The 26,165-nt window shown below is 36.4% G+C and overlaps 1 protein-coding gene across 2 annotated transcripts; it reads right to left on the bottom strand.

Moving 5' to 3' along the window:
- Positions 1-4,050: 4,050 nt before the first annotated feature.
- On the bottom strand, positions 4,051-25,291 carry LOC126380128 (melatonin receptor type 1A-A-like). 2 transcript variants are annotated; one of them, XM_050029380.1, is made up of 4 exons: positions 25,070-25,291; positions 12,193-12,393; positions 11,077-11,246; positions 4,051-10,398 (listed from the first exon to the last, which is right to left on the bottom strand). In XM_050029380.1, the coding sequence occupies exons 2-4, from the start codon at positions 12,371-12,373 to the stop codon at positions 9,691-9,693; spliced, it is 1,059 nt and encodes a 352-aa protein (XP_049885337.1). In that variant the 5' UTR covers positions 12,374-12,393; positions 25,070-25,291; the 3' UTR covers positions 4,051-9,690. The 2 variants fall into 2 exon arrangements, with proteins under 2 accessions (XP_049885337.1, XP_049885338.1); XM_050029381.1 differs by lacking the exon at positions 25,070-25,291 and adding an exon at positions 16,048-16,131.
- Positions 25,292-26,165: the final 874 nt, after the last annotated feature.

Genomic DNA, 26,165 nt, shown 5'->3' with positions numbered 1-26,165 from the left:
TCAGTGTCCGCCTTTCACCGTTACAATTCGTAACCCAAAAGACTGTTGAGCAAGGCTATATGACGATTGACATTCAACAAAAACGGGCCGCTTGCACGGAAATAGTCCGTTTATAAGATAAAATAATGCTCCGGGCTAAATAAGTCTCCATTGTCACTAAATTGCGTTAGCCCTCCGTCAATGCACTTTCTCTAAACCATTGGTGAAATACCTACTTACACCTACTGATATTTTGCAAACATTTAAATACAAATACTTAATGTACTTATTTTCGCGCTGAAGATGTCATCATCTTCCTAGCATTATCTCGTTTTTCACAGGGTCCGCTTACCTAACCTGAAAATTTGACAGATATCGGACAAAAAACATTATAATTATTTACGTATTTTGCAAGAAACTACCTAGGTGTGATTAAAATAAAAAAAAAATGAAATAAAGCTGGTCAGTAAGTATCTAAATAAATCTACGAAAAAAAAATAATAAATCTACGAAATAGATAATAGTTAACGATTTCCACCGTAAGCGCATTTTTGACAAATCATATCGGTCTTTTTTGTAAATAAATACTTGCAGTACGTATACAACAATATAATTATGTATACTTAGTTTCAATACATGTAATAAAACTGCGGTCTAAATTTACACTTGGATTGAAATTGATGGAAATTTATTAATAATATCGATGTTTTGTTCAAATGGGATTTTTCAAAAAGGTCCTTACGTGGTTGTCTCTGATAACGTTATTGTAGTGTTGTGATAAAAATCCATGCTAACATACCCTTTATTTGCTCTCATTATATACCTTCCTCTCTGTTCGATTGGGGGCGAATCAGAGCCCCTATTTGCGTCACTGCAGTGGGGCACACGCGCCCAAATGCATTATAAGCTTTTAATATTGTTCTGTTCTTTTTATTTCATACTAACACTAGAAACAAGTCTTGTATTGTGTTAAGTAACACATGAGTCAATGGTTACTTGGAATAGCTTATCGCTATCGACCCACTAGGGTCGATTATAATTATTTCAAATATTTTTCCTCTCAGACGACGCCCTGAGCCGAGGCGCCCAACTGGGCACCTTCAGGCCTGTTGTTTTAAACGTTGTACCGGCTGAGAGCCTGCAGCGCTCCCCATTTGTCCTGCCAAGTAGTTAATGTCATCTGTGGCAAATCTACAATAAGTCACATCTAAAAAAATGTTACTTAGATTAAAGATTTTATTTCTTTATTTATGCCATTAGAAGTACACTTCCCAACTTAGTAGAATAATTGGATGCCAGGTAAAATTAGACTGCAAATTAGGTGAATTGTATGACCTACCTATATCTGTCTTTTATGATTGACTGGTGTACAGAAATCAGAATCATTTATTCAAAGTAATTATCATGGATAAACTTATTGAAGGTCAATGTAACATTTTTGAATTTACGTCATTTCGCAAGGTGTTATGGCTGAGGAGAAGAAATGAAAAGAAACTGCATCAGCAACACATCTTTTAAATCAATTATAATAAAATATATACATTACAAGTAAATAATAACTAGAGGAACACATTTAATAACAGACATTTTTATCATTTAGGTAATAATTTATCTTATAAATAGCTTTTTTACATAAAGTAAGCTTCACAATGAGCTTTATATTTATTTTGTGACAAATTCAAAATATTTACTGGTATTTTATTGTAAAAAAAATCACACCGTATCTGCAAAAGCATCCATAAAATAGTCGGGGGGTCTAATAATTCATCTAAAAAAAGAGAAAAAGTATCGCTTTTTGACGCAGACTCCGCTTCTCAATTGTTTCTCTGTCTGTATTTTCTCGGATACATTTCGGCGAGTTAAACGCGAGTTAATTCCATCATCCCCTTTTCATCTCCAGCTAGCAGCTCTCCAGCAGCAAGAGCTGGGAACCCATCCCTTAGTCGTCACTTCGTACGAATCGTTTCGCTTCCTCATTTCTAATACTAATGGCAAAATTCTGGAATTCTCCGCCCGAGAATCTGTATCCTAATGACTACAATATGGGCCTCTTCAAGGCAAGAATGAATAGGCGCTTTCTAGGTAAGCATGTCCCAACGTCGGCTGCATCGCCACTTACCATCAGGTGAGATTGTGGTCAAAAATACTTATCTACTACCACCTACCTTTCTTCCATAAAAAATATTGCTATGACACACTTTTGATAAGCGGATCAAATATTGCTTTTTTATATGAATTGCTTCAGTGCGATCTTTTTAGACACGTTCGGTGACATGGAAGTGAAGCCAAACTCAAATAAAGAACTTAACCTCTTCTACAACTAAGGACTTACATTTAAACTTCTTTTTCACGCTGTAACTAATGACGGTCGTTATTGTTCATGAAAGTGTTAAGGGAAAGAAAGGGGGTGGGAAAATATAACGCGGCCCGCGCGACACCGCGAGTCGCGTAGGGAAAGCTAGTGGGTATACCTAAGTACCATAAAACTCAGCATCACTGCACACTTGCGTCTGGTATAACCGCATCTTCAAATAGTTCGGTTTTGCGAAGTTCTCAGCTCAGTTAGAAGTTCTGAGATGTCTTCAGATTTTAGATCCAGCTACCGCAGAATAACTTGTATGCACTTAACAGTTTTCTAGAGTCGTACAACATTTCTCAACAGATACTTTATAATTTAAGTTTGTCACCTTAGCAATAAACTACTCGTTTACAGTGGTTAGGGTTGCCAGAGTAATAAAACTCAAAACCTGTAATGTGGGGCCGCAGTGGAGCAGCATGATCATTATATATATATATAAAATGTAATGGTTAGTGTTATCTTAATCACTACATAGTATAAAACAAAGTCGCTTTTTCTGTCCTTATATCCCTATGTAAGTATTACGCTTAAATCTTTAAAACTACGCAACGGATTTTGATGCTGTTTTTTTAATAGATATAGTGATTCAAGAGAAAGGTTTATATGTATAATAAAATCCATTAAATAGTAGGGAGATACCTACTCTTATTTTTGAGGTTTTTAATGTGATGTCGTAAACAATTTCATTTTTTCCTTAGCATTGCACCCGAGCCAAGCCGGGGCGGGTCGCTAGTAATTTATAATTAAAAGCTGGGTTTCGGCAAGTGCTCAAGACTCTTATTATAAAAAAATAAGCCGGTGACAACCCTAACATCTGCACCTGCAGATTTCCTTTCATTTCCAAACTTAGAAGCTGAGTTTGAATACTTTACCGTATTGTCAATGATGAAAAGGAAAACTTGGAATTTTTCGTACATACTTACACGAGTAGTTATTTATTAGAGATTCACCCGAATAGTGATTTAACCAAATAAGTACCGACCGTACTAAGTATAAAATATATAAATCTTTAATGTGTACGTAGTTTTGCTGAAACCATCTGAGGATGTAAACGAGATAACCTGTAGTTACTATCTATTCTAAATCACGGTATTTCGAAAAAAAAAATTCGTGTGCCTTCAATCTAACCTTTGTTTTTTTTTTTTTTTTTTTTTTGACGTGACTTATTGTAGATTTGCCGCAGATGGCATTAACTACTTGGCCGGACAAATGGGGAGCGCTGAAGGCTCTCACCCGGTATTCAATCTAACCGGACGCTAGATGGTACACGCTTTCTTAGTAAATGACATGAGACAAGGTTTTTCTTGCAGCTTCTTCTCCCAGGCTTTACAGGTTGTGAAAAGCTGCAGCGGTTTTAGGCGGATGAGACGTTCGTTATGTGAAAAAATGACGATTTCAAATGTAACTGTAACCTCCACCAACCCGCATTGGAGCAGCGTGGTGGAGTATGCTCCATACACCCTCCGGTTGATTGAGGGGAGGCCTGTGCCCAGCAGTGGGACGTATATAGGCTGTTTATGTATGTTATAAATTAATAATAATATTTATGCGAGAAAATAAATCGAATACATACCGAATATTCGGCGCATCTGTATGATTTTTTGACTAGAGTATTTCTTTCAGTAAGTATTATGCGGGATGTATTCGGAAGTCGCAACTAACTACCAAGTGGATTTGGGTGGTGAGGAACAGCATCGAAGAAAAATACAATACTTTTTGATATTTTTTATTCGATACACATTGAATACAGAGAAGTATCAAGACAGGTACACATAATACATTAAAGTCAATAGACACAAAACATAATTATCATGTTAGAAGCAGGAACTTCCTAACTTCTTATTTGCCAGGGACAAGTCCGATTTTGATGTATAGTTTTCTTGTTAAGGTGTATTTTTTATTATTTAAAAACAAATACATTTTGCGTGGGGAAAACATACATTTCGACCATATAAAAAAGTTCCATATTTTTATATCAAAAATATTCATATCGTATTTATATACTTATTAAAAATATATATTTTTTGTATAAAAAATCTTTTTAAAATTCAAACGAAAAATGTGTTTTAAATAATTTTCTTTTGTACAAAGACCGCTTCCAATTAGTATTCCTAAACCGTTTTTGCATCAGTCCGTCAGAGGGCCTCACCTTACACCTCAAAAAGAAAAAAAAAACATCAAATTCCAACCCGTCCCCTGCAAATACGAAACCCTTCATTGGCTCTACTATGGTAAATACGGTTATAGCAGTTAATTACAAAAACTTACATTAACAGCTGGATTTGGTGCATATTTAGACTAGTTCAGGAAAAATACAAGCCTACATTTTCCGGCGTAATGACCTTCGTATTTCGTAGGACCTACTCTCAATCGAAATGCTTATTCATAATATGACGTATCAAAAAAATAAACAGTTTTTTTTTCAGTAAGTATCAGGATCAGTGACATACCGTTCCCGGGAAAGTTCCCGTTTTAAAAAGTCTTTAATAGTAACGAAATTGGCTGCTTTTTTTTCAGGTTTCAAATTAATATATTATTATTGTGTTTCTTTCTGTGTTCTATTGTGTACAAATAAATAAATAAATAATAATAAATAAATATATTGTTTGACAGTTTCTTTGTTTATTTAAATGTGACGTCACTGGGCAAAATTTTTAAATTAATGAAGAAACATATGTTTTTTTTTCTATTACACGTATTAAAGCTTTTTCGAAAAAATAAAATGTTTTGAGAGGTATAAAATAAGTGTTTGTAATTTTTTAAATACTTTTCCGAAAACTGTCGGTACGTACGAACGTGTAGAAAGACACCCTCCGTCCCGCACGAATTCGAGCTTGGAGCGAGCTTGATTTACCTCACCAACCCCCCCCCCCCCCCACGCCCCCGGCGGGGGCTACTTCAGTCTACTTAAACCGCAAGCTGTTAAGGAGAAAGGGAGCAAGCGCGGACTGTTTGTCTCGCTCGCACGCATGAGGCAAAGCGGCACACGATTATAAAGAGATTTATGTATGGAGTGTTAGGGCTGTGCCGGTAATCAAGATTTTATACTTACTTACTTACTACTGGAAACTTTGAAATAGTACAAAGTTCACATTTTGTTACTTTGATTGACTAGAAAAAACACAAAATACCTATCTGTTTATATTTTATTTGTTTTTGAGACAGTCATAGTATGTAAAAAAACAAGTAAAAACATAGTGGCGAATAGCAATAAATTCGTTTTTTTTTTGTAAATAGTTTCCAAATTACGCCGTAAGCCTGCACCTTACATCTACAAGGACATAATTATTAACTCTAAACATCACATTTACGCCTTTTGGCCTTATATAAGTTAGGTAGATAGGTACATAAATAGTGATGTGCCATTCCCTAGAATATTCCCAAAGTCGGATCCAACTCGGATGGGCAGCGTTCGGGAGGCTGCGGAATATCTTCTCGTCCAAAATACCTCAGTGTCTTAAGACGAAAGCCTTTGACCAGTGCGTGTTGCCAGTGATGACCTACGGCAGTGAGACGTGGCCGCTTACTATGGGTCTCGTGAGGAGGCTCGGTGTCGCTCAGCGGGCAATGGAGAGAGCTATGCTCGGTATTTCCCTGCTCGATCGAATCAGAAATGAGGAGATCCGCAGGAGAACTAAAGTCACCGACATAGCTAGGAGAATTGCAAAGCTGAAGTGGCAGTGGGCAGGACACATAGCGAGGAGAACCGATGGCCGATGGGGCGGAAAGGTTCTGGAGTGGCGACCACGTGTCGGACGACGCTCAGTGGGTAGGCCCGCTACAAGGTGGACCGACGATCTGGTGAAGGTCGCGGGAAGCCGCTGGATGCGGGCAGCGCAGGACCGATCGTCGTGGAGATCCTTGGGGGAGGCCTATGCCCAGCAATGGGCGTCATACGGCTGATGATGATGGGAATGTCCCCATTGTGAAAATTATTTCTCGTAAAAAGACTGGTTGCTTTTCTTTTTCAAATTGTTCTTTCTGGTCTTAAAGATAAGGTAATAAAGCTCTTTTTACAAAACTATTGCGCCTTTTTACTGCCGTTTTTTTTTTGACGTGACTTATTGTAGATTTGCCGCAGATGGCATTAACTACTTGGCCGGACAAATGGGGAGCGCTGAAGGCTCTCACCCGGTACAACGTTTAAGACAACAGGCCTGAGGGTGCCCAGTTGGGCGCGAACCTCGGCTCAGGACGTCATCTGAGAGGAAAAATATTTGAAAGAATTAATCGACCCTTTTTTACTGCCGGGAACGTTCCCAAAGTGGGAATATTCAAGGGAACGACACATTACTGTACATAAACGATTATAAAAATACGTTCTGTACCTAAGGTCTCGTACGTATATCCCCGCCTTATACTGACCGATTTTAAAATACGAGGCCTTAGGAACTAACAGAACTCTTACGTCTTGTCTACACTAGAGCATAATCGGTAAAAAATAAGTTAAAAAAAAATGCATTGTGCTCGAAGTACCATACTTTACCATACATAACTACACCCGACAGATACATAAAATTACCGCGAATTTATTATACTCTAGTGTAGACGAGGCCTTAGTCAAGTGAACGTAGTCTCGCGTACGTTCATAAGGTTTGACACGAAGTTATTATTAATTGTGCCCTCAGTTTTACGTCTTAGCATAGAATAAACAATATTACTACGTATAGAAAGGACACCCCCCGTCCCGCACCAAATCGAGCTTGGAGCAAACTTGATTTACATTCCCCTCCCCCAGATGGGGCCACAGCCATAAACCGTTAAGGAATTAGGGAGCGCGCGCACAGCTTTTTTTTGCTTTTTTAACGTGACTTATTGTAGATTTGCCGCAGATGGCATTAATTACTTGGCCGGACAAATGCGCGCGCAGCGCCACTCTGCAAGGACAACATTTTCGTATGGAGAATCCGGGCTTCAGTTCAGTTCTGTCCGGTTGTACCGTCCCCATCATGATGGACTATAAGAGAGATGGGAGTTAGTGCAAGAAACGTCTTCGAAAACGAATTCTTTGAAAATCATGTAAGTAAAAGTGAAAAAAAAGAGGTAAATTGAATGTAAAATAACTTAAAACAACAAGTTAAACGTGCCGCACGCCCCAATATCAACATTAATTTCATATTTCGTGTCAAAAAATATGAACAAACCTTGAGTTAGGTTAGGTTACCTACATAAGTATCGTTAGTTTATAAAATCTCTAATCAGACATTTAATACTTGTAGACAGGTATATTATAACATACATTGCATATTACATTTAATATATTTAATTAAAATGCTATTTCTTACATATTAAATAATATAATAAACATTTATATAAAATATTTGAGATACTAACAACAAAATAGTGTAATAAATAAAAATATTTTGTAAGTATTCGCATAATCTTTTATAAAAGTCTTATATTTAGCAAGTAAACTTAAGTAAAAAAGCTCTTCATAAACAACGTCTTTTTTTAAATAGGTGTTGGCATTTTTGTGCCTTCAATAGCGGCGTATTCTTGGTATTAAACTATTAAAAGATACAACATGTGCATATTATTATGTATCTCATGATTATATTTCAAGTGCAAATCACGGTACTATTATAACTATCTTATTTATATCCTTTGAATATATTTAACCTGCGTAAATAAAATTTATCGTAAGTACAACATATATTTTTTCTTTGTTTTATTTTTTGTAACATTTACAACACTGATTGATTACATATAAATGAGTAAGTAAGAAAAACATTTATAATTTAAATATCTAGTTCCAAGCAGATAAAATGAAGTTACATCAATACAATTCAACAACTGAATCTTATCTTTGCTAGGTGATAGAATTACTTTTTTTAAAGTTGAAAATAACAATCCTCTTCGTAACTTGCGGGAACAACCTCGATAGAGTTGACACTGTCCCGTGTCCACAGCTCTATAGAATAAAAATAAAAATATTGACACGACCTCCTTGATGTCGAAAATGTACAAAGGGAAAATTTAAATCGAAAAAAAATTTACTCGGACGGGACTTGAACCCGCAGTTCTAGTCAAGCCGGTCCTCCTCCTGTCCATGCGAAATTCTTTCTCCATATCTCTATAATCTCCATCTCTAATTTTCCCTTTGTGAGTTTCCCTAAGCACGGGTAAGTTCTATAAAAACAAAAACAACAGTCAAAAATGTAGTCGCGAATATAGGTCACGACCATCGTAGTATCAAAATATAGACGCGATTCGCCTGAAGAAAAAAAAAAGATTGTGCATCGTGCTCACCTGGTCAACCAGATTTATATCATCAGATTCTTAAAAACAGTTATATTTAATATATACACATAATATATAAGGCTGACAGTTTATAGCGATAACTAAACCTTAGTACATTGTCTCTCTAACAAAGAGTATATCACACTCGGTACCCATTTAAAACATCTATCATAAAGCTCTTCGGAAAATACAACGTTCGATATATATATCAATCGTCAACGATTAGCCGTTGCTTGCAACTATCATAAACCATTTTCACATTTAATACTTATAGTCATATACTATGGTGCCGTTGTGTACACCGATACTTATACATCGTCTGAAAATATTACTATTAGAAATATTATCATTACATGTATAATATATATAAATACTATAATATATATAAAGGTAAAACAGTCAGAATTTAGATTTAGTAGTAGTTAACTTTACAATAAAAATATAAAAATGCAGTCTTAAAAAAATATTAAGTAAAAAGTATAACTTTTTTATCAACAAGATGTTCAGTAAGTGCTTCTGAGACAAAAAAAAATATTGTATACTTTTCTAAAATACATTTTTAAAGCACATAAAATATATGTATAACCTTATAATAAGTATTGGTAGAAATACAGGTAAATTGTACGCATTGATGATAAATATTTGTAAATATAACCATTTAAATTGCATTATAGCGATCGAAGTGTCTGAAACATGTTACAAGAAGCAATGGCTCTTATTTATTCATCCGAATATATAGTAATGACACTTGAGAATTGAGAATGAGTATTGGCACTACAGATTGAACACAATATACCCACTAAATAATACTAGTACGTTCAAGTAGGTACATGTACCACTACACTGGTATAAAACACAATGACACGAAAATAAAGTTGCCTGCCATTTCACTTAATCTTAATTAAAAAAGGGCAAAGTATATTATAGGAAATGTGGTACAATACCACTTAGAAATGCAATCGAATCCACGCCAGTGCGAAGGCGTCCAAGCGGTAGGTATTTGGCAGCACACCACCATAAAATCAGCAGGTTTATACTGGAGTGTCTCTGTACCGCCTGTATCGTTTCTGTCGGATGCCGGCGCCATAATAACGCGCACGCGTGTTGTACACTCAGAGTTCCTGCGTGTCCCGCGAAGAGGACGCGGCCCGCTGAGGGCTCCCGGCGTTCACTGCCTTGTGCATAATGTGAACCCTAACGTCACCGCTTGCAGGCTTGTATTCCAACGCCCTCCTGTGCCGGCTGGTAAACGAACTCGACAGCGAGCTCTTGCAACAACAGTAATTAAACAAATGCGCAAACGCTCGCCGGAAGTCCCTGTTAGCTGACCCGTACAACCCGCCAGATATGACAGCACGGAAAACGCCGATCCAGATGCAGTGGTAGAACGTGGGGTCCTCCGAGTCTGGGAACCCGACCGCTATTATCACGTAGGGTGACCAGGCGATAGAGTAAACCATGTAAGCCGTCAGGTTCAGCCTCGCGGTCAGACTGTCTCTTCCGTACTGTTGTGACCGGTTGTATTGTGGATTATTTCGTGCGCGGCGCCTGACGCGAACGTAGCATATGATGAGGCTACCGACAATCAACACGAAGGGTATGCCATGGAACGCTAGACTGGTAAACAATCTATAGTAGTAGTTTCCGTAGTGTTTCCTTTCGCAGTAGTCGTAGTCCAACTCCAAGAACACTCCACATGCAGCGGAGGTGACGCTGACAGTAAACACGATGATTGACACGAGTCCAACACGCATCGACACAAACATTTCGTATTCTCTTGGGGACTTGCAGAGTTTGTAATAGGTTTCAGCTGCGACCAGCTGTGGAAGAAACTGCGTGTCAGACGGCAAATATGTAGAAGTAAAGGGTTTAGTCAATAATGTCCGATCGAAACTAATCATTACAACCGAAACCGAAATATGCATAATTTTTGTATGTATATTACTTTATCTAATCACAAAAACGTGTGCGTATTCATAGCAGCAGTTTCAAAAAGAAAGAACTCTCCACTACACTAATCGCTTTCAAACCTTTTTTTTGAGATGACGTATTGTAGATTTGTCGCAAATGGCTTTAACTATTTGGCCCGACGACTCGGGGAGCACTGAGGGGTCTTACTCAGTACAAAATTAAGACGAAGGTGCTCAGTTGGGCGCGAACGTCAGGGCGTCCTCTGAGATGATAATATTTGAAAGAATTAATCGACCTGATAGCGATAAGCGTTGAATAAGGGACATCGTCAACCACGCCGACGAGGTCTTGAAGTGTTTGTTGTGCGTTTCCGAACTGAGGGATTAAAAAGGCCACATCAGAGTAATTCATCTAAAAAAGAAATATTGCTATTTGATTTTTGTTTGCAGTGCGCAGTTACTTGAATTGTTTTGATGTGGCCTTTTTAACTCCCCTGAAGACTGCATGAAAGGCCAAAAACTTAGTTTCGGTTTCTATCGCGACAGTTCCGTCGGACAGTACTGATCAGCATTGTGTTGTCTACTTACAGAGAAGAATATGCTGTAGCAGTAGGTTGATATTTCTGTGAGGAAGTGGAGACCGAGGCACACTGGTATATTGTCCCATTCGCCGGAGAGCAGGACCACGATGCCAACTGGGATTACGCAGGTGGTCACTATCAGGTCTGCTAAACCGTTGCATGCCAGGAAGACGTTGCCTGCACAACAGTTTGACCATGTATCGCTGCGTCGTAGTGAAGACCACGGAATAGAAGAATGAGGTTGGAAAGGCCCTAAAGCGCATTTTGTATGCGAACCACTGTCGCCGATTCAACCACACTCTCTTTTACTACTACTCCTGCAAACAGTTAACCATGACAGATCTAATATTGCTTCTCAAAATTTACAGCCACTTTACCGGCAATGTATATTTTATATGATAGATGTAGTTTTTATATTAGTTTTCGAAAGATACTGTACCTATATAAAAGTATTTTTTGATAAATAGCCGACCATACTAAAGTTTTAAGCTCTCCTGTGATAAGGAGGTCCTTGTATGATAGTTGATGACTAATTGCCTTGCAGATTATAATACACAAAACAACCTGTTAATAACGGCTTCCGTGGTCCAGTGGTTGAGCGTTGGGCTCACGTTGGACATATCACAAAAATCACTTTGTGATCCCTAGTTTGGTTAGGACAAGCTGATCACCTGATTGTCCAAAATTTTAAGATGATCAGTGCTTCAGAAGGCACGTTAAGCCGTTAGTCCCGGTTACGACTTACTTATGTAAGTACGTAGTCGTTACATGAGCCATGTCAGGGGGCTTTGGCGGCTTACTAACCCTGACACCAGGATTGATGAGGTTGGTAATTCACCTCACAACCCACACGATAGAAGAAGAACCTGTTAATATATTTTCGCGGAGCACCGTGGATCGTAAGGTTTGTGGACGAGTGGAGTGCAATGATGAAGTATGAACTATTTGCTCATACTGGTAAGGGGCGCGTTTCGCGGTCCCTTAGCCCATCCCACCTCTTCTATTCCGTGATTTAAACACGCAAGCGTCTTCGATTCGATAAGCTTGTCACACACATTAAATAAAAGAAGAGATTTTTAATATGTTATTCAATATATAATACAATGTAATAAAAACAGCTTACCAACTTTCTTGAGGGTGTGCTCTATGAAAAACGAGGAGACGAAGAATCCATTCAGGATCGACCCCACAGTCGCACAGAAGAGTAGGAACAGAAGCTTCTGGAGTTTCGGCCATTCTGGACTCAGGGTTATGGGTGAGTACTTGACAAGGGCACTCCCGTTCACGTCTAGAGCCACATTCATGGATTTCTTCTTCTTAGCCCCTGTTGGCAAAAAAGCACATTTTTTAGCACCGGCAGATGCGGCTCCATATTTTTTTAGCTTTGCAACACCTCCATGGTCCAGTAGTTGAGCGTTGGGGTCACGATCCGGAGGTCCCGGGTTCGATTCCCGGTGGGGACATATCACAAAAACTACTTTGTGGTCCCGAGTTTGGTTAGGACATTACTGGCTGATCACCAGATTGTCCGAAACTAAGATGATCCGTGCTTCGGAAGGCACGTTAAGCTGTTAGTCCCGGTTACCACTTACTGATGTAAGTAAGTAGTCGTTACATGAGCCACGTCACGCCTTTGGCGGTTCAATAGTAACCCTGACACCAGGGTTGATGAGGTTGGTACTCCACTTCACAACCCACACGATAGAAGAAGACTATATTAACCATATAGCACTAACATCCTATGAACAAATATGTTCACATTTGCTTAGGAGTATTTTTCTTAAAAAGCGTCGAAACAGTATTGTAAATACGTAATTGATCAATTCATGGTTTGCTCGATCATTTATACATTAAGGTATGTAGATAATATAAGTACGTTCCCTCAAAATAATTAAACGGTTCTACAGTGTCATAAGTAGAAGGAAAAATTTAAGGGAAGAGAGGAAGGGGTAGACCTAGGAGAACATTTATGAAACAAATAAAAGAAAAGGTGCAGGTCGTGTCGTATCAGGAGGTGAAGGATTTGGCGGGAAGAAGAGAGGAATGGCGATTACTCCACCGACAAGAGCGCAGCTCTTAAATAAAGAGAAGAGAGTGTTGTTACACGCCGTCGCTTGTGACAAGATGCTTTTTTTTTTGTTTTTTTTTTGACGTGACTTATTGTAGATTTGCCGCAGATAACATTAACTACTTGGCCGGACAAGAGGCCGCGGTCACTTTTTTAAGAGATTTGGTTGTGTATTTGTTATACAAGGTCTGTGCCATATGGTTGTTAAAAGAAATAAATAGATATACGTATATGTACTATCAAAGTTGTAATACCGATTAGGAGGAGCGGGGCTTCCTGACACAGGTCTTTAAATGAGGCTTACTAGGAAGTCCCAATAACGTGGTTATACAGGGGGTCAGTGACATCGTAACGAAAACTTTGAGGGATGATTCAGGCCATGATTCTGAGTTGATATCAAGTGGAATTTTCCGTCGCAAAAATATGGATAGGAAAATAATTCAAAAAAACACAAAAAATTCATGAATTTTTTGACAGGAAATTCCACTTGATATCAACTCAGAATCATGGTCCGAATCATCCCCCTCAATATTCGTTACGGTATCACTAACACCCATACCTACTTGTATGGCTACCGTATGTACTTGTACGGGGTGTAAGTGACATCGTAACGAATACTGAGAGGGATGATTCAGCTGATTATTCTGAGTTAATATCAAGTGGAATTTTCCATCGCAAATGTATAGAATTGAAAATAATTTTAAAAAACAAAAAAAATACATGATTTTTGCGACGGAAAAATCCACTTGATATCGACTCGGAATCATGGTCTCACTCAACCCTCAAAGTTTTCGTTACGACGTCACTAACACCCTGTATATTGATGTACTATTTAAAGCAAATAAACTATTTTGATTTTGATTTTGATATGGTCCAAATTATTCCGTAAATCAAGTCCGTAACCGTGGTTGCCCAGTTAGAAAAACGCTTGGCTCTCACTATGAAGTCGCAGGTTCGATCCCTGCGCAGGCAAAAAACGATTTTAGAATTTGTTTTCGATTTCATATTTGAATCGTTAATGAATACACGTGCTCAGCCGTGAAGGAAAACATCGTGAGGAAACCCCATTCCCAAGATTTCTCGTTTCGCATTGCGAAGGTAATGTGACCTAATCTATTTTGGGCCTCCGCGAGTTGGAATGTCAGACAGGCAGTCGCTTCTGTGAAACAACTGGATCTGTCAAAACTCCAGGTTAGGTGAGTGGACCTTGTGAAAATGGGATAACGCTATGGAGAACTTTCCCGAAGTGGGAATATTCGCGGGAACGTTACATCAGTGTACGTGATACCTAAGTATACAAAAAAAAAACTGAATAATGGTAATTGCGACTATGGAGTTCGAAATGAAGTCGAATCATTATTTGTTTATGTGTGATTTAATTACACTAAGTATTGTAGAAATATATGAAACAGAAAAAAAAAAACAATATGGTCGTTCCCAACTAGTTAAATCAGTTACTTTTTACTAAACATCAAAACACGAAATTACTATGGAAATTGTATGAAAAAGCACACTGTGACGTCATAGAAAAACGTGACAAAATGGCGCACATATTATCAAATTTTTCTTTATTAAAACTTATAAATGAGTTAAATAGAAAAAAGAAAACGTTTCTTGTCACCTTTAGATCTATCTATATTTATGAGAATTTCATAATTTATCTTTGACCTAGGAAACTACCCAATTGCAAGTATCCATAATTAGACAGTAGGCAAGTTAATCGGTAGCTAAGTATGAAGATATAAAAAGTTAAAAGAACGACACACCCACCACAAACCAATGACCCTAAAAACCTACACGAAAAAATGCATGGTATTCATTTAAATATCAAAAAAGAAACTAAACTAAAAAAGTTTTTAAATGTCAAACTATTTTATCAACAAGCGACATCATGATAAGTGGCAACATACTGGCAATATTAAATGAATAAATAAATAAATATTGTTTAATTGGTAAATAATTTACAGCAATTCTGACCACAAACTATTGGAAGATATTAATCTAAAATCAAGAACTGGGTTTAGTTCTGTGCAATAAAGTATATTTGATTTGATTTGAACTGGGGGGTTAAAATGGCCACATCAAATCAATTCACCTAAGAAAGCAATATTGCAATTTAACATTTGCGCATATAAAAGTAGGTGCGCAATGCAAACAAATGACAAATAGCAATATTGCTTTCGTAGATGAATTGCTTCGATGTGGCCATTTTAACCCCCCAGATGAAGAACTGGGTGATCTAACTTACTACTTATCACAATACGATATCAAGATAAAATATGCACCAGGAACAAAATTTAGAAGCGGATTGCCTAAGCAGGAACCCTGATCAAAAATCAAAAATGAAAATACTGATTAACGGTTAAAAGTTGTTAATATAATAAAATAAGAATCAAAATATAAACTAAGAAATACAGAGAAATAAAATGCTTTGTTTACAACGCAACACATGATAGTATTATAGCCAAATCCCGTAAATTAAATCCATAAATAAAATAGTAACACGGAAAAATAAAACCTTTATAGCAGATGTGTTGATAATTACACACATTATATTCTAATGCTTACAGATTCACTTCACACATCTCTATTTAATTATTTTAATAAACCGTTTTTATTTTCGATTTATTTTAATAGGTAGCACCAAACAGATCAAAACCAAAGAGATCAAAATGAAAACTAAGAAATACAGAGAAAAAATCCTTTGTTTGCAGCGCCACACACGGTCGTATTATAGCCAAATCCCGTATATGTAAATCTTTTAATCTTATTTAAGGGACCCACAACGCCAAACATTTATAACTACTGAAACTTACATAGGCACATAAATAAAAAAATAGTTACACGCAAAAATAAAAACTTTATTGCAGATGTTTTTAATAAATACACAAATTATATTCTAATGCTTACCGATTCACTTCACACACCTCTATTTAATTATTTTAAAAAAACGTTTTTATTTTCGATTTATTTTTGATACATATTTTCACTCATTCATTTTTGATTTATTTTATTAAATAAACCGTTCATATTTTCTGTTTATTTATTTTAATAAACCGTTTACTGCAAGCGAAGAGCACACGCAAACTGTCAGAAATTAGGTCACTATCACTGGGTTACGCGTTGCAAGTTCACGACTGGATGGAACCGACTGACTTTGTTCAACACTGTTCCCGGCATTCATGTTTGACTGACTTTGACAAAGATACTTACTAGGTACCTATAAACTTGAGAATATCACTCGCCAGCACTAACCTATTTAAAAACTAGATCAAACTTCGCACTATCGCATGGAATTTACTCGAGCCGCACAGCTAAAAGCATAAACACTTAAAAATAAACATTTTTAATTATGTTCGTGCTAGTTTTCTGCGATAAAATCTATCAAATTGTCACTTAGCATTTTTTCATCTTTGATCGACTCACGCATAATGAAAAACTTTAGAATAAATTAATACTTAGCCTTACTCAGGACGAGATTGCGTAGTTTATTTACGATCGTCGTTTTTTTCACACCATCTGCATCTTTCGAGTTGAAAATGAAAATACATAATAATAAAATAAACAAATACGATAAGGTTTTCATCTTGACGTGTCGCTGATTTAATACGGACTGAAAGGTACCAAAGTTGCATCGGTTGTTATTATGCACCAAAAGTAAAATGGTATTGCTAGGCGCGTGCGTGAGCGGTATGGGCCAGGTGTTGCTGTTATCACCGGTTTAAATTCTTTGTTTTTCTATCATACATCGCGTATTTAGCTTGCTGTTACATCGAACACCTCTTTGTAAGCGAGCAGTGCAAAGCGCAACGGCTACGGAAATGTTGATAAAGATGCGGGAGCTAGAATTGTCTGACATTGACCTTGAGGTATCGGCCAAGCGCTATCTAGCTCGACGCACTGCCTATTTACCTGTACGAGAGAGGGAGATGAAACTATAATTTCAATTTCAGTTTATTTCAACCTGCGAGGGTGAGGAATGCAGCACTATACGATGCGCCCCACCACAGCCACTCGAGTGGCACTGGTGGGTGGTGGCGGTTGTCCCGCGGAAGACATCCGACTGAGCTATCAAATCGCGTTTCCGAGAAAACTGTGCATTTCATTTATTAAGCGGCGAGAGAAAAACTTTACGGAAATGTTGCCGATTTCACTGGAACCGGTAACTATTATTGTGTTAACTAGTAGCGGCTCGACCCGGCTTTGTGTATTTTGTAGCCTTTTTTATTTTTAGACAAATTGAAATCGTAAAAAACCGCATGTGAATCCAATCAGTGATAAACAGTGATAGTGACACTCGAGATTACCCCGAGCTATAGTAACATAATTAAGTATATCAATGAGCCGGATATTTCTGATTGCGTACGACTTGCCGAATTTTTTTTTAACTTTTCGCAGCGCCGCGCGGCTTTTACTTACACCTAGGGTTGTTCCTTGTTCTTGATTTACTAAGTAAATAAATACTTTGGTAGCTAGTACGTACTTTTGTTTATAGTAATAATAAAACTATCAACCGTGATTACTCTTCTTTTCTCGTGTGGGTTGTGATTGACCTTATCATCCCGGGTGTATCAATAAACGTGCCTTCTCAAGCACGGAAACATCATAATTTTCTGACAATCGCCGGGAAACGAACCCAAGTTTCCGAATCGTCGAACGATCAACGACTCGGTCACGGACCGGTAACTAAAATTTTTGTTGTTTCATTAGAACAAAACAAAATTAATAAAATTTAAAAGTGCTTAAAAATTAAGTGAAGTTTTCTATGCAAGTGTAACAATTTCATACAGGATTCCTATCAAGGGTAACTATGATAAATTTTTAGTATGGATTCTGAAAATTCTGATTTCGCGTATTATTCGGAAGGTGTGTGGAAGAATAGTTTACTTTTATTTACATAGGATATAGGAAGAAGATTTAATAATAAATAATCCGGATTGGTGTATTTCCGTAATAGATAGAAATAAAAATATATCGCAATAAACCTACTTACATAATGTACACAAAAGACTGATAGAAAAGAAAACATTTACAAAAATCAATAGGTACTTTATGGTCACATTTCCACACCAACTTGCAATGATTGATACAATGGCCTAAAATATATAATAATCATTCAAATTATTTATTAAATGCGTATTATAATCAACAAAAATAAAAATCAATTAAGTATATAAAATAAATACCTACTTAAATAAAAATAACAACAAAATAATAAGAACAAAATAATGGTAAAAAATAATTTAAATTTTGGCATTCTAATATTGTGAGTTTGATTGTTGAATTAATGATGACTTTAATCAAAAATCATGTGTAGCGTCACGCATTTTCATAATAAAGGACAATAGATATATTTTGTCGTTTTTTCACTTGCATTTATTTGGACACAGATGAAAGAAGCAACAATATTGCTTGTAGAAGAAAAGCGAATAGAATGGTAATGAAGGATGTGTGGTGTGACTAGAACGAACAAGATAATGAATGAGTAAATATTTTACAATAAGATTCCTATTGATATTCAAAATTAAAGTACCTTTGATTAATTTTAAGACAGTGATTAAAAAATATATTGGATTAAAAATAACATGCAAATCGAATGTTCATAATGGATGTGTGGTGTAATAGAACAGACAAGATTGTGAAAGAGTGAGTATTTTACAGTATAAGATTATTCTTATTGACATTCAGAATTTACCTTTGAACAGTTTTAAGACAGTGATTAAACAGAAACTTTGTAAAAAAGGTTATTGACAATTTAGAAAAAGAATCGTTCTTTCTAAGGACTTAAAAGGCTAATCTTTTTAAGGACTTGGAACACTGTGTCGAGGTTTTTCTGCAGCTACTATTAGTTATTACTACCTCGGTTATCAGTAGTTTTAAGCGAATGAGACGTCCGACAAAAGATAAAAAAATATAAGTAAGTATGTGAATAATGTGTAGCATCTGTGGTATCAAAATATGATAAGAAATGGGCCCCTAGAGTTCTTTGTAGGTATGTAACAGTTAGTAACGAAATAAACAAAAAATACTTTTTTACCTGCAATTTTAATTCCAAAAATACAAATACAAATATACTTTATTGCACCAAAAAATAATTAAAAGAAATAATTACAAAAGACTCTTAACTAGGTACATGGCAAATGGCAGCCTTATCGCTTAAAGCGATTTCTTCCAGACAACCACAAATCCAATGTTATGGAGAAAACCAACCTAATCAGAATAATCACAGACTGTTTCTTTTGTCTTACATAACCTTTAGGTTTTAACAATACGGTACCCTGATGTACCTACTTCTATTTTATGTGACTTATTTTGTAGATTTGCCGCAATAGGAAATAACTACTTGGCCGGACTAATGAGGAGCGCTGAGGGCTCTCACCCGGTACAAAAATTTAAGACACGGGCATTTACGGGCCTTCAGTTAGGCGCGAACTAAGGGAAAACGTCAACCACGGCGCGCCGACGGGGTTGGTGTCGGGGTTCTAAAGTATTTATTGTGTAGAGCCTTGTATCACAATTTGATTTATTTATTTTTTGATTTATTTTTTTTAATTTGTTTTGTAATGTAAAAAAGTAACTGTTTTTAGGGGGTGTGTTACCGACGGCCTCCTTGGTCTTATTAAGTTCTTTTTTATACATGTCAATTTTATTACGTTCCATTTTTATTTAAATGTCTTTGTCAGTTTTTCTAATAAAATATGATGTTTTTTGCTTTCGATATTCTGTAACTGTTTGCTTAACGGTGAACGGTGTTTTCCTTCGCCGTTAAGAATATGCTTAACGGTGAAGGAAAACATTGTGAAATGAAAATGAAAATCTATCGTAATAATAAAGTTTTTATTTACACCCTGTTGAGAGTGCATACAGAATACCGAATAAATTATTATCATTATGATAATATAATATGATATGAAATTGGTTGTATGTTTGTTTGTTATGATTCAAACAATGAATTCGGAAATAAGTTTTACGCCTGCGCTTGAAAGAAGACTTATAATACAATAAAAAAAAGTCAAATAGGGACGTCGAATTGTTTAACTAAATAATAAATGTTGAAAATCGTCGGTTTTTTAAAGCAACTAGCTAAGCAATTAAAAAAGAGTTAAAATCGTCCGATATTTTAACTATTTTAGTCTGACTTATTTTAAACTTGCGACACATTGCATTTATTTGGCCGGCCGAATGGGGACCACTACTATTTACTTAAGTAAGCATGTAGTTAGTTATAAGAGCCATGCCGAGGGCCTTGGGCGGCTCAATTTTAACCCTGACGCCAGGGTTGATGGGGTTGGTAATCCACCTCACAACCACACCACAGAAAAAGACTGGTTTTTGAGAATTTTTGTATTTTGAATTCTCTGAAAAGAAGTCGGTTGTTTTCCTGGCAGATTGGAGCCAAAGACGTTGAAGCCTGGACACATACGGTCACGAGTATTAATATGTAATACACTTTGGTACGATGTCACATTAACTTTTTTGACAAATTGAACTGTAAGTCTCACTAAATGTCAAATATAGTGTCACGTGAGAAGAATGGAGATTGCTCAGGGCTCTCACCCAGAAGTACTATAATAGTGCATAATATAATGCATTTAAATATGTTAATAAAGTCAAGGGAACTGAGACTATATCCCAATTGGCTTAGTCAGAGGTACGTCACTCAATTTCCGTTAGAATATACAATAAATTACCTAAATACATCTCTTCAAAATGTCGTTAAAAATACTTAACTGAAAAAGGATTCTATACGCTGCATGAGATTTTTAACGAATTTTTGAGATACTGATTATTGTAAATGTACATATCTTTTATTTTTATTATTTTAACATAATCTTTATTATTGTTATTATTGGTTTGCTGTTTTTATTGTGTAAATTTTAAGTTGTTATGTTACCTCTATTTTAGACCTCTGTTAAAATATCAGGAATGCAATAAATATCTTATCATCCATCGCAGGATGAACTAAGTATCCACATCTCATCGAGTTTTCTGTTAGACCAACATAATAGGTGGTGAGCCGTATCACCGTCTATGATGGTCGAGCCAACTATTAAAATGGTGCTAATTCCTGTAATTTTATTCATTTTATTCCATCTTATTTTATTTTAGCTTATACTTGTTATTTGCTTAACCCGGAAAAGGAATTAACAAACAATACGTAAAACAAACACATGGTTAAGTGATTACTTAACATAAACATAAACTGCCTATATACGTCCCACTGCTGGGCACAGGCCTCCCAGTGACCGCACAGTGATTACTTAATAAAATCTTATAAAAAATGGATCGTAAGATGGTGACAGTAAATTTTCGCAAGTGCCTCTTTTTTTCTAATTAAGTACGATTAATATTTTGTTTTGTCAATTTTAAGGAGGACCTAAAACTTAGGTATTTACTCTTTCTTTATAAAAACCTATATAAAACAGAGAACATATTGACCAAAACTAAAAAATAAAGGCATATTATTTTCGCGGCGACTAAAAACTTAAAGGGCGACTAATTGTTTTGTTACAAATAATTACTTGGCAGCGATTAAATATTATTGCGACAATTATATTAGATGAGCTTCGAAATGCAAGGATTTATAAAAACTCAATAATGGCTGCTACTTTAAGGTAGCAAAAATATTTAACAGGGCCAATGAAATTATAGGTGAGGTATTATAAATAATGACTTGGCGACTAATATTAAGACAGGAGAATTAAAAATATTTTATTGGCAAATATAGGCTTCCATATAAAAATACACTTTCGGGCTGCGATTTGCAAGCACCTAAAAAAATAAAATGGGTACTGTAATTAAGTATTAGGATTCTAATATTTTTGTTTGGGAATCAAAATTTAATGAAAACGGCGCCAAGCGCGCACGCTTAGCAGAGTACGGGCCGCGGTGCGGGGGGTGGTGTAGGGCGTTATTAGCCAATGGCAAGCGGCGGGCGGTTATCACGGCATGATACGATTGCCTGTTATTGTTTACTTGTAATATTTTCACATAAGTGTCACTATACCGAACAACGTTTCAACAATTTTTACTATTAGCCGAAGTCTCTTTTGAAGTTTTTTCATTCCCTATATGATCTATTTGACATAATATTTTGGTTAGTTGTGACCATCGAGGCCCGAAGGGCCGAGAGGCGGCGGTGAAGATTTGTTTCGTAACGACAGCAGTCACGGGTGCGAGCGAAGCGAGCACGGAAATTCGCGGCACCCCGACACTGTAGATATAGGTTACGAAGGCTGTATGGCAGGGGGCGAGCAAAGCGAGCCCCCTGCCATATAGCCGAGTGGGTTAGGTTACTTGTGACCATCGAGGCCCGAAGGGCCGAGAGGCGGCGGTGAAGACCTTTTAAGGTCACAGATTTTGAAGGTTTATTAACAGTAGTGTAATGAATGTTCGGCATCATGATATTTGGGACAAAATGTATTTCGGCCAACCCTAACTTCGGAAAATAGTTTTTCCCACAAATGAAACGTCGGAGTAACGAAAAGAACGAATTGTTATTAAGTCAAACGAAACTTAGGCAAACGTGATTTCAGCGAAGTGAAAAAAACCGAAACGAAAATAGTCGAAAAGTTTTCTGTTTAATGAAATTCGGCAGAAAAAACCATCAAACTTAAGATACAAGTATTATCAAGTATTATTATAAACCAATAATATTTTTTGCATGCCAATATTTGCTTTATTTACACCTCATAAAATGTCGCACATAGTATGTTTTATATGACCATGTGCATATTTTTTCTCACCCCATTTAATTTTATTAAACGACCTCATTGTATAATTTATAAAAGCCTATTTTCTATATTTTATCCGCCGTCAAGTTGTCGCCTAACAATAAATTTAGTTGCTACACAAAAAAATCGCTGCCAATTTAAATTTAAATAAAGCTTATAACTTAATATAAAGCTGCCAATGGCCCCGATTCCTGCACACACCGTCTAATTTTATTTTAAGTTATATCTGTCATTTTCATATCCGTCGAAAAGGAAAGGGACGGATGATTCACAGCTCTTAATTTTAGGAAGAATGAGTAAATGAACGTGTCGGGTTATTGACTGATGTAAAATTTTTAGACGGTTGGTTTAGATTTGTGCTTAAAATTGACGTGTGTTCCATAAATTTTATGCTTGTCGATTACCCGTCCCTTTCCTTTTCGGCGGATAAGAAAATGACAGATATAACTTAAAATAAAATTAGATGGTATTTACAGGAATTAGCACCACTTTATGCTTAAAAGGCTACTTCACTGTAGCTGCCAACCTATTATTTTTGCTACCCATTTTAATTATTTTTAAAACCCTAAATCACATTAGTTTGTCGCCGCGTTAAATACATGCCAAAAATAAATAAATAAGTAGATTCTAGGCAGGTATACTTAATACTTAGTTAAAATTCGCATTTGCCCGTTTTACCTACCACAAAGGACTTCCCGGGCTACGTTCCTAGAAAAAAATATATAGATGGCGTTGTACAGATTTAACGTGATAATGGCCCCGATTCCTGCAGACATCTCTTAATTTTACTTTAAGTTATACCTGTCATTTTCTTATCCGCTGAAAAGGAAAGGGACGGATGATTGACAGCTCTTAATTTTAGGAAGAATGAGTAAATAAATGAATAACCCGGGCGAATTTTTAGACGGTTGTTTTAGATTTGTGCTTAAAATTGACGTGTGTTCCATAAATTTTATGCTTGTCGATTACCCGTCCCTTTCCTTTTCGGCGGATAAGAAAGTGACAGATATAACTTAAAATAAAATTAGATGGTGTTTACAGGAATTAGCACCAATTACCTGTTTTCTCATTGCTCGGGTACATAATTTCCAAAAAAATAATGAAATGTCAGAAGCAATTGTGTCTAGATCTAATAGGAACAAGGTTCATCATTTATACCCAAAAACAAAGATGAAAAATGCATATATTATGTCTTATCCATGAAATCAGAAGGTTAACGAAGACAAAACTGTACAGCGCCATCTATAGTTGTTTTGGGAAACATAGCATGGAAAATCCCTCTTTAGGTAGAGAGAGAGAGAGAGAAATGTTTATTTTGCAAAACTGCACACACAAAAATCAAGCAAAAAACAAAGAAGAAGAAAAAAAACAGTAAGATCTTACAATAAGAATAAAAATTACTTACAAACAAAGATACATACAAAAGTTGTGTGCAGTCAGGAAAAAGGGGTACGACTCAGCGATGGTACCTACTAGGTAACCTACAGGTAGTATGTAAGTACGTTAATTATAATACTTACTTACTACTTAATACACTTGTTGAATAAAATACACTTTTAACAGTTTACGAATGAAGTCAAAGTAATCATTATTTTAAATGAACCAAAAATATATAAAATTTAAAAATAAACAGTCCAGAATTAATTTCAATTTTTAGACGTTAGTTACGACGTGTCGTAAGCCGATGCTACTCACATCTCGACTGACAGCTTTATAAGAAAAAGAAAACAAAAGATTTTTTAATTAGGTATTTCAGCGGGAGATATAAAACTGGCGTTCCGTTTCACTAAACGATGGAAAACGTTCGATTTATTGTCTAGTTTATGGGCTGACTCCGGCTGACACAACGTTCATTGCCAGATGGCCGCTAGCCGGATGCTGTTAGCGAAATAATTGGGTAAATGGTGATAAAAATGAAATTCGCGTTTTGATTACAGGAGAACTTCATTCAGATTTTTCAGTCGCTGTGTGATGTTTTTTTTTGACAGCAAGACTGATTGTTGACACAAAGAGGTTAGGTCAAAACTACCATTTTTAAGGTTATAGCTTATAGGCACTTAACTATCCCAACTTACCTTAACGAAATTTATTTAAAAAATATCGAAGTCACAGTATAGTTCTGCTTAAAAATAAATTTGTTTTAAGTTAAAGTCACGATCAATAGGTATATTATTAAGTTAAGCATTATTTCCTCTCACCTTGTCACATCAGGAACGAAGTAACGACTTCAAATGTTGTCCTAAGATTATAAACGCTCCAAAATGTAAATTACAATTTATTGTCTGTATCACTTCGTACACAAATATAAAGTTATGTAAAAACCTTGGAAAACATTTCGAAAGTCTTAGCCGGCTAAGAAAAAATAAGAAATGTTGAAAAAAAAAAATGTTAAACGCGTTGCTGAGTTTACGCTCAGCTGCGATAAGGAACTACCGTCTTATTTTATTAAAAAAATAAAATTGACTGATTTTATGTGGTTAGAATGGTGTTGCTAGGTGCAGAGGGCGAATAAGGGTTGGGACAAAGCTGCGCTATGGCGAATTATGACCTTGTGCGCACCCACCCGCTCCAACTTCGCACCACTACAGGCGGCCGGCTCATGACGTAATACGCAATCAAAGTCATAAATAAATTCCCATCAAAATTTTCAATGTTACAAGGACAAGTTCTCTCACCAAGCTTTGATCCTCATTTATTTATTTATCACAATTCGTATGAAAGATACACGTACTTAATAGGATACTCCTACTATTCCTCCCATCAATGAGATTTGCAAGGAAGTCCTAGCAATAGTTTGAAAGATCTTTTCTCTTGCGTTATTCCGTTTTTACGGGGAGCGCTTATCTAACCTGAAGATGAGAGATTAGATTAGGTCCGCTTTTTTACGGAAGCAACTGCCTGTCTGATCTTCCAGGGTTTGGAAGATTGAATTCATAACATTGATTACACGACCCACTACTCCTGGATGCAGGCGTCTCCTCAATCAAATGTAGGGAGTGTGGAGCTTATTTCACCATTGACTTAACTCGTTATGGAGTCTTGGAGTAGTCTTCTGACTTGAGGTACCATTGTACATTCATCGCAAGGTGAACTAAGTATCCACACTTCACCGAGCTTTCTGTTAGACCAACGAATGTGGTGAGTCGTATCGCACTCTATAATAGTAACGAGTTGGTCATAACGAGTTGGTGGATTTAATTACCTATTTAAAAAGAAAATAGATATCTCAACGTCATATTGCCAGTTGGAGTACATCCATCACACGATGATGACGATTAGAAAACTGAATACATG

Source organism: Pectinophora gossypiella, chromosome Z (genome assembly GCF_024362695.1).
Source record: "Pectinophora gossypiella chromosome Z, ilPecGoss1.1, whole genome shotgun sequence".
Classification (NCBI taxonomy): Eukaryota; Metazoa; Arthropoda; class Insecta; order Lepidoptera; family Gelechiidae; genus Pectinophora; species Pectinophora gossypiella.
This window is presented reverse-complemented; position numbering and strand designations above follow the sequence as displayed.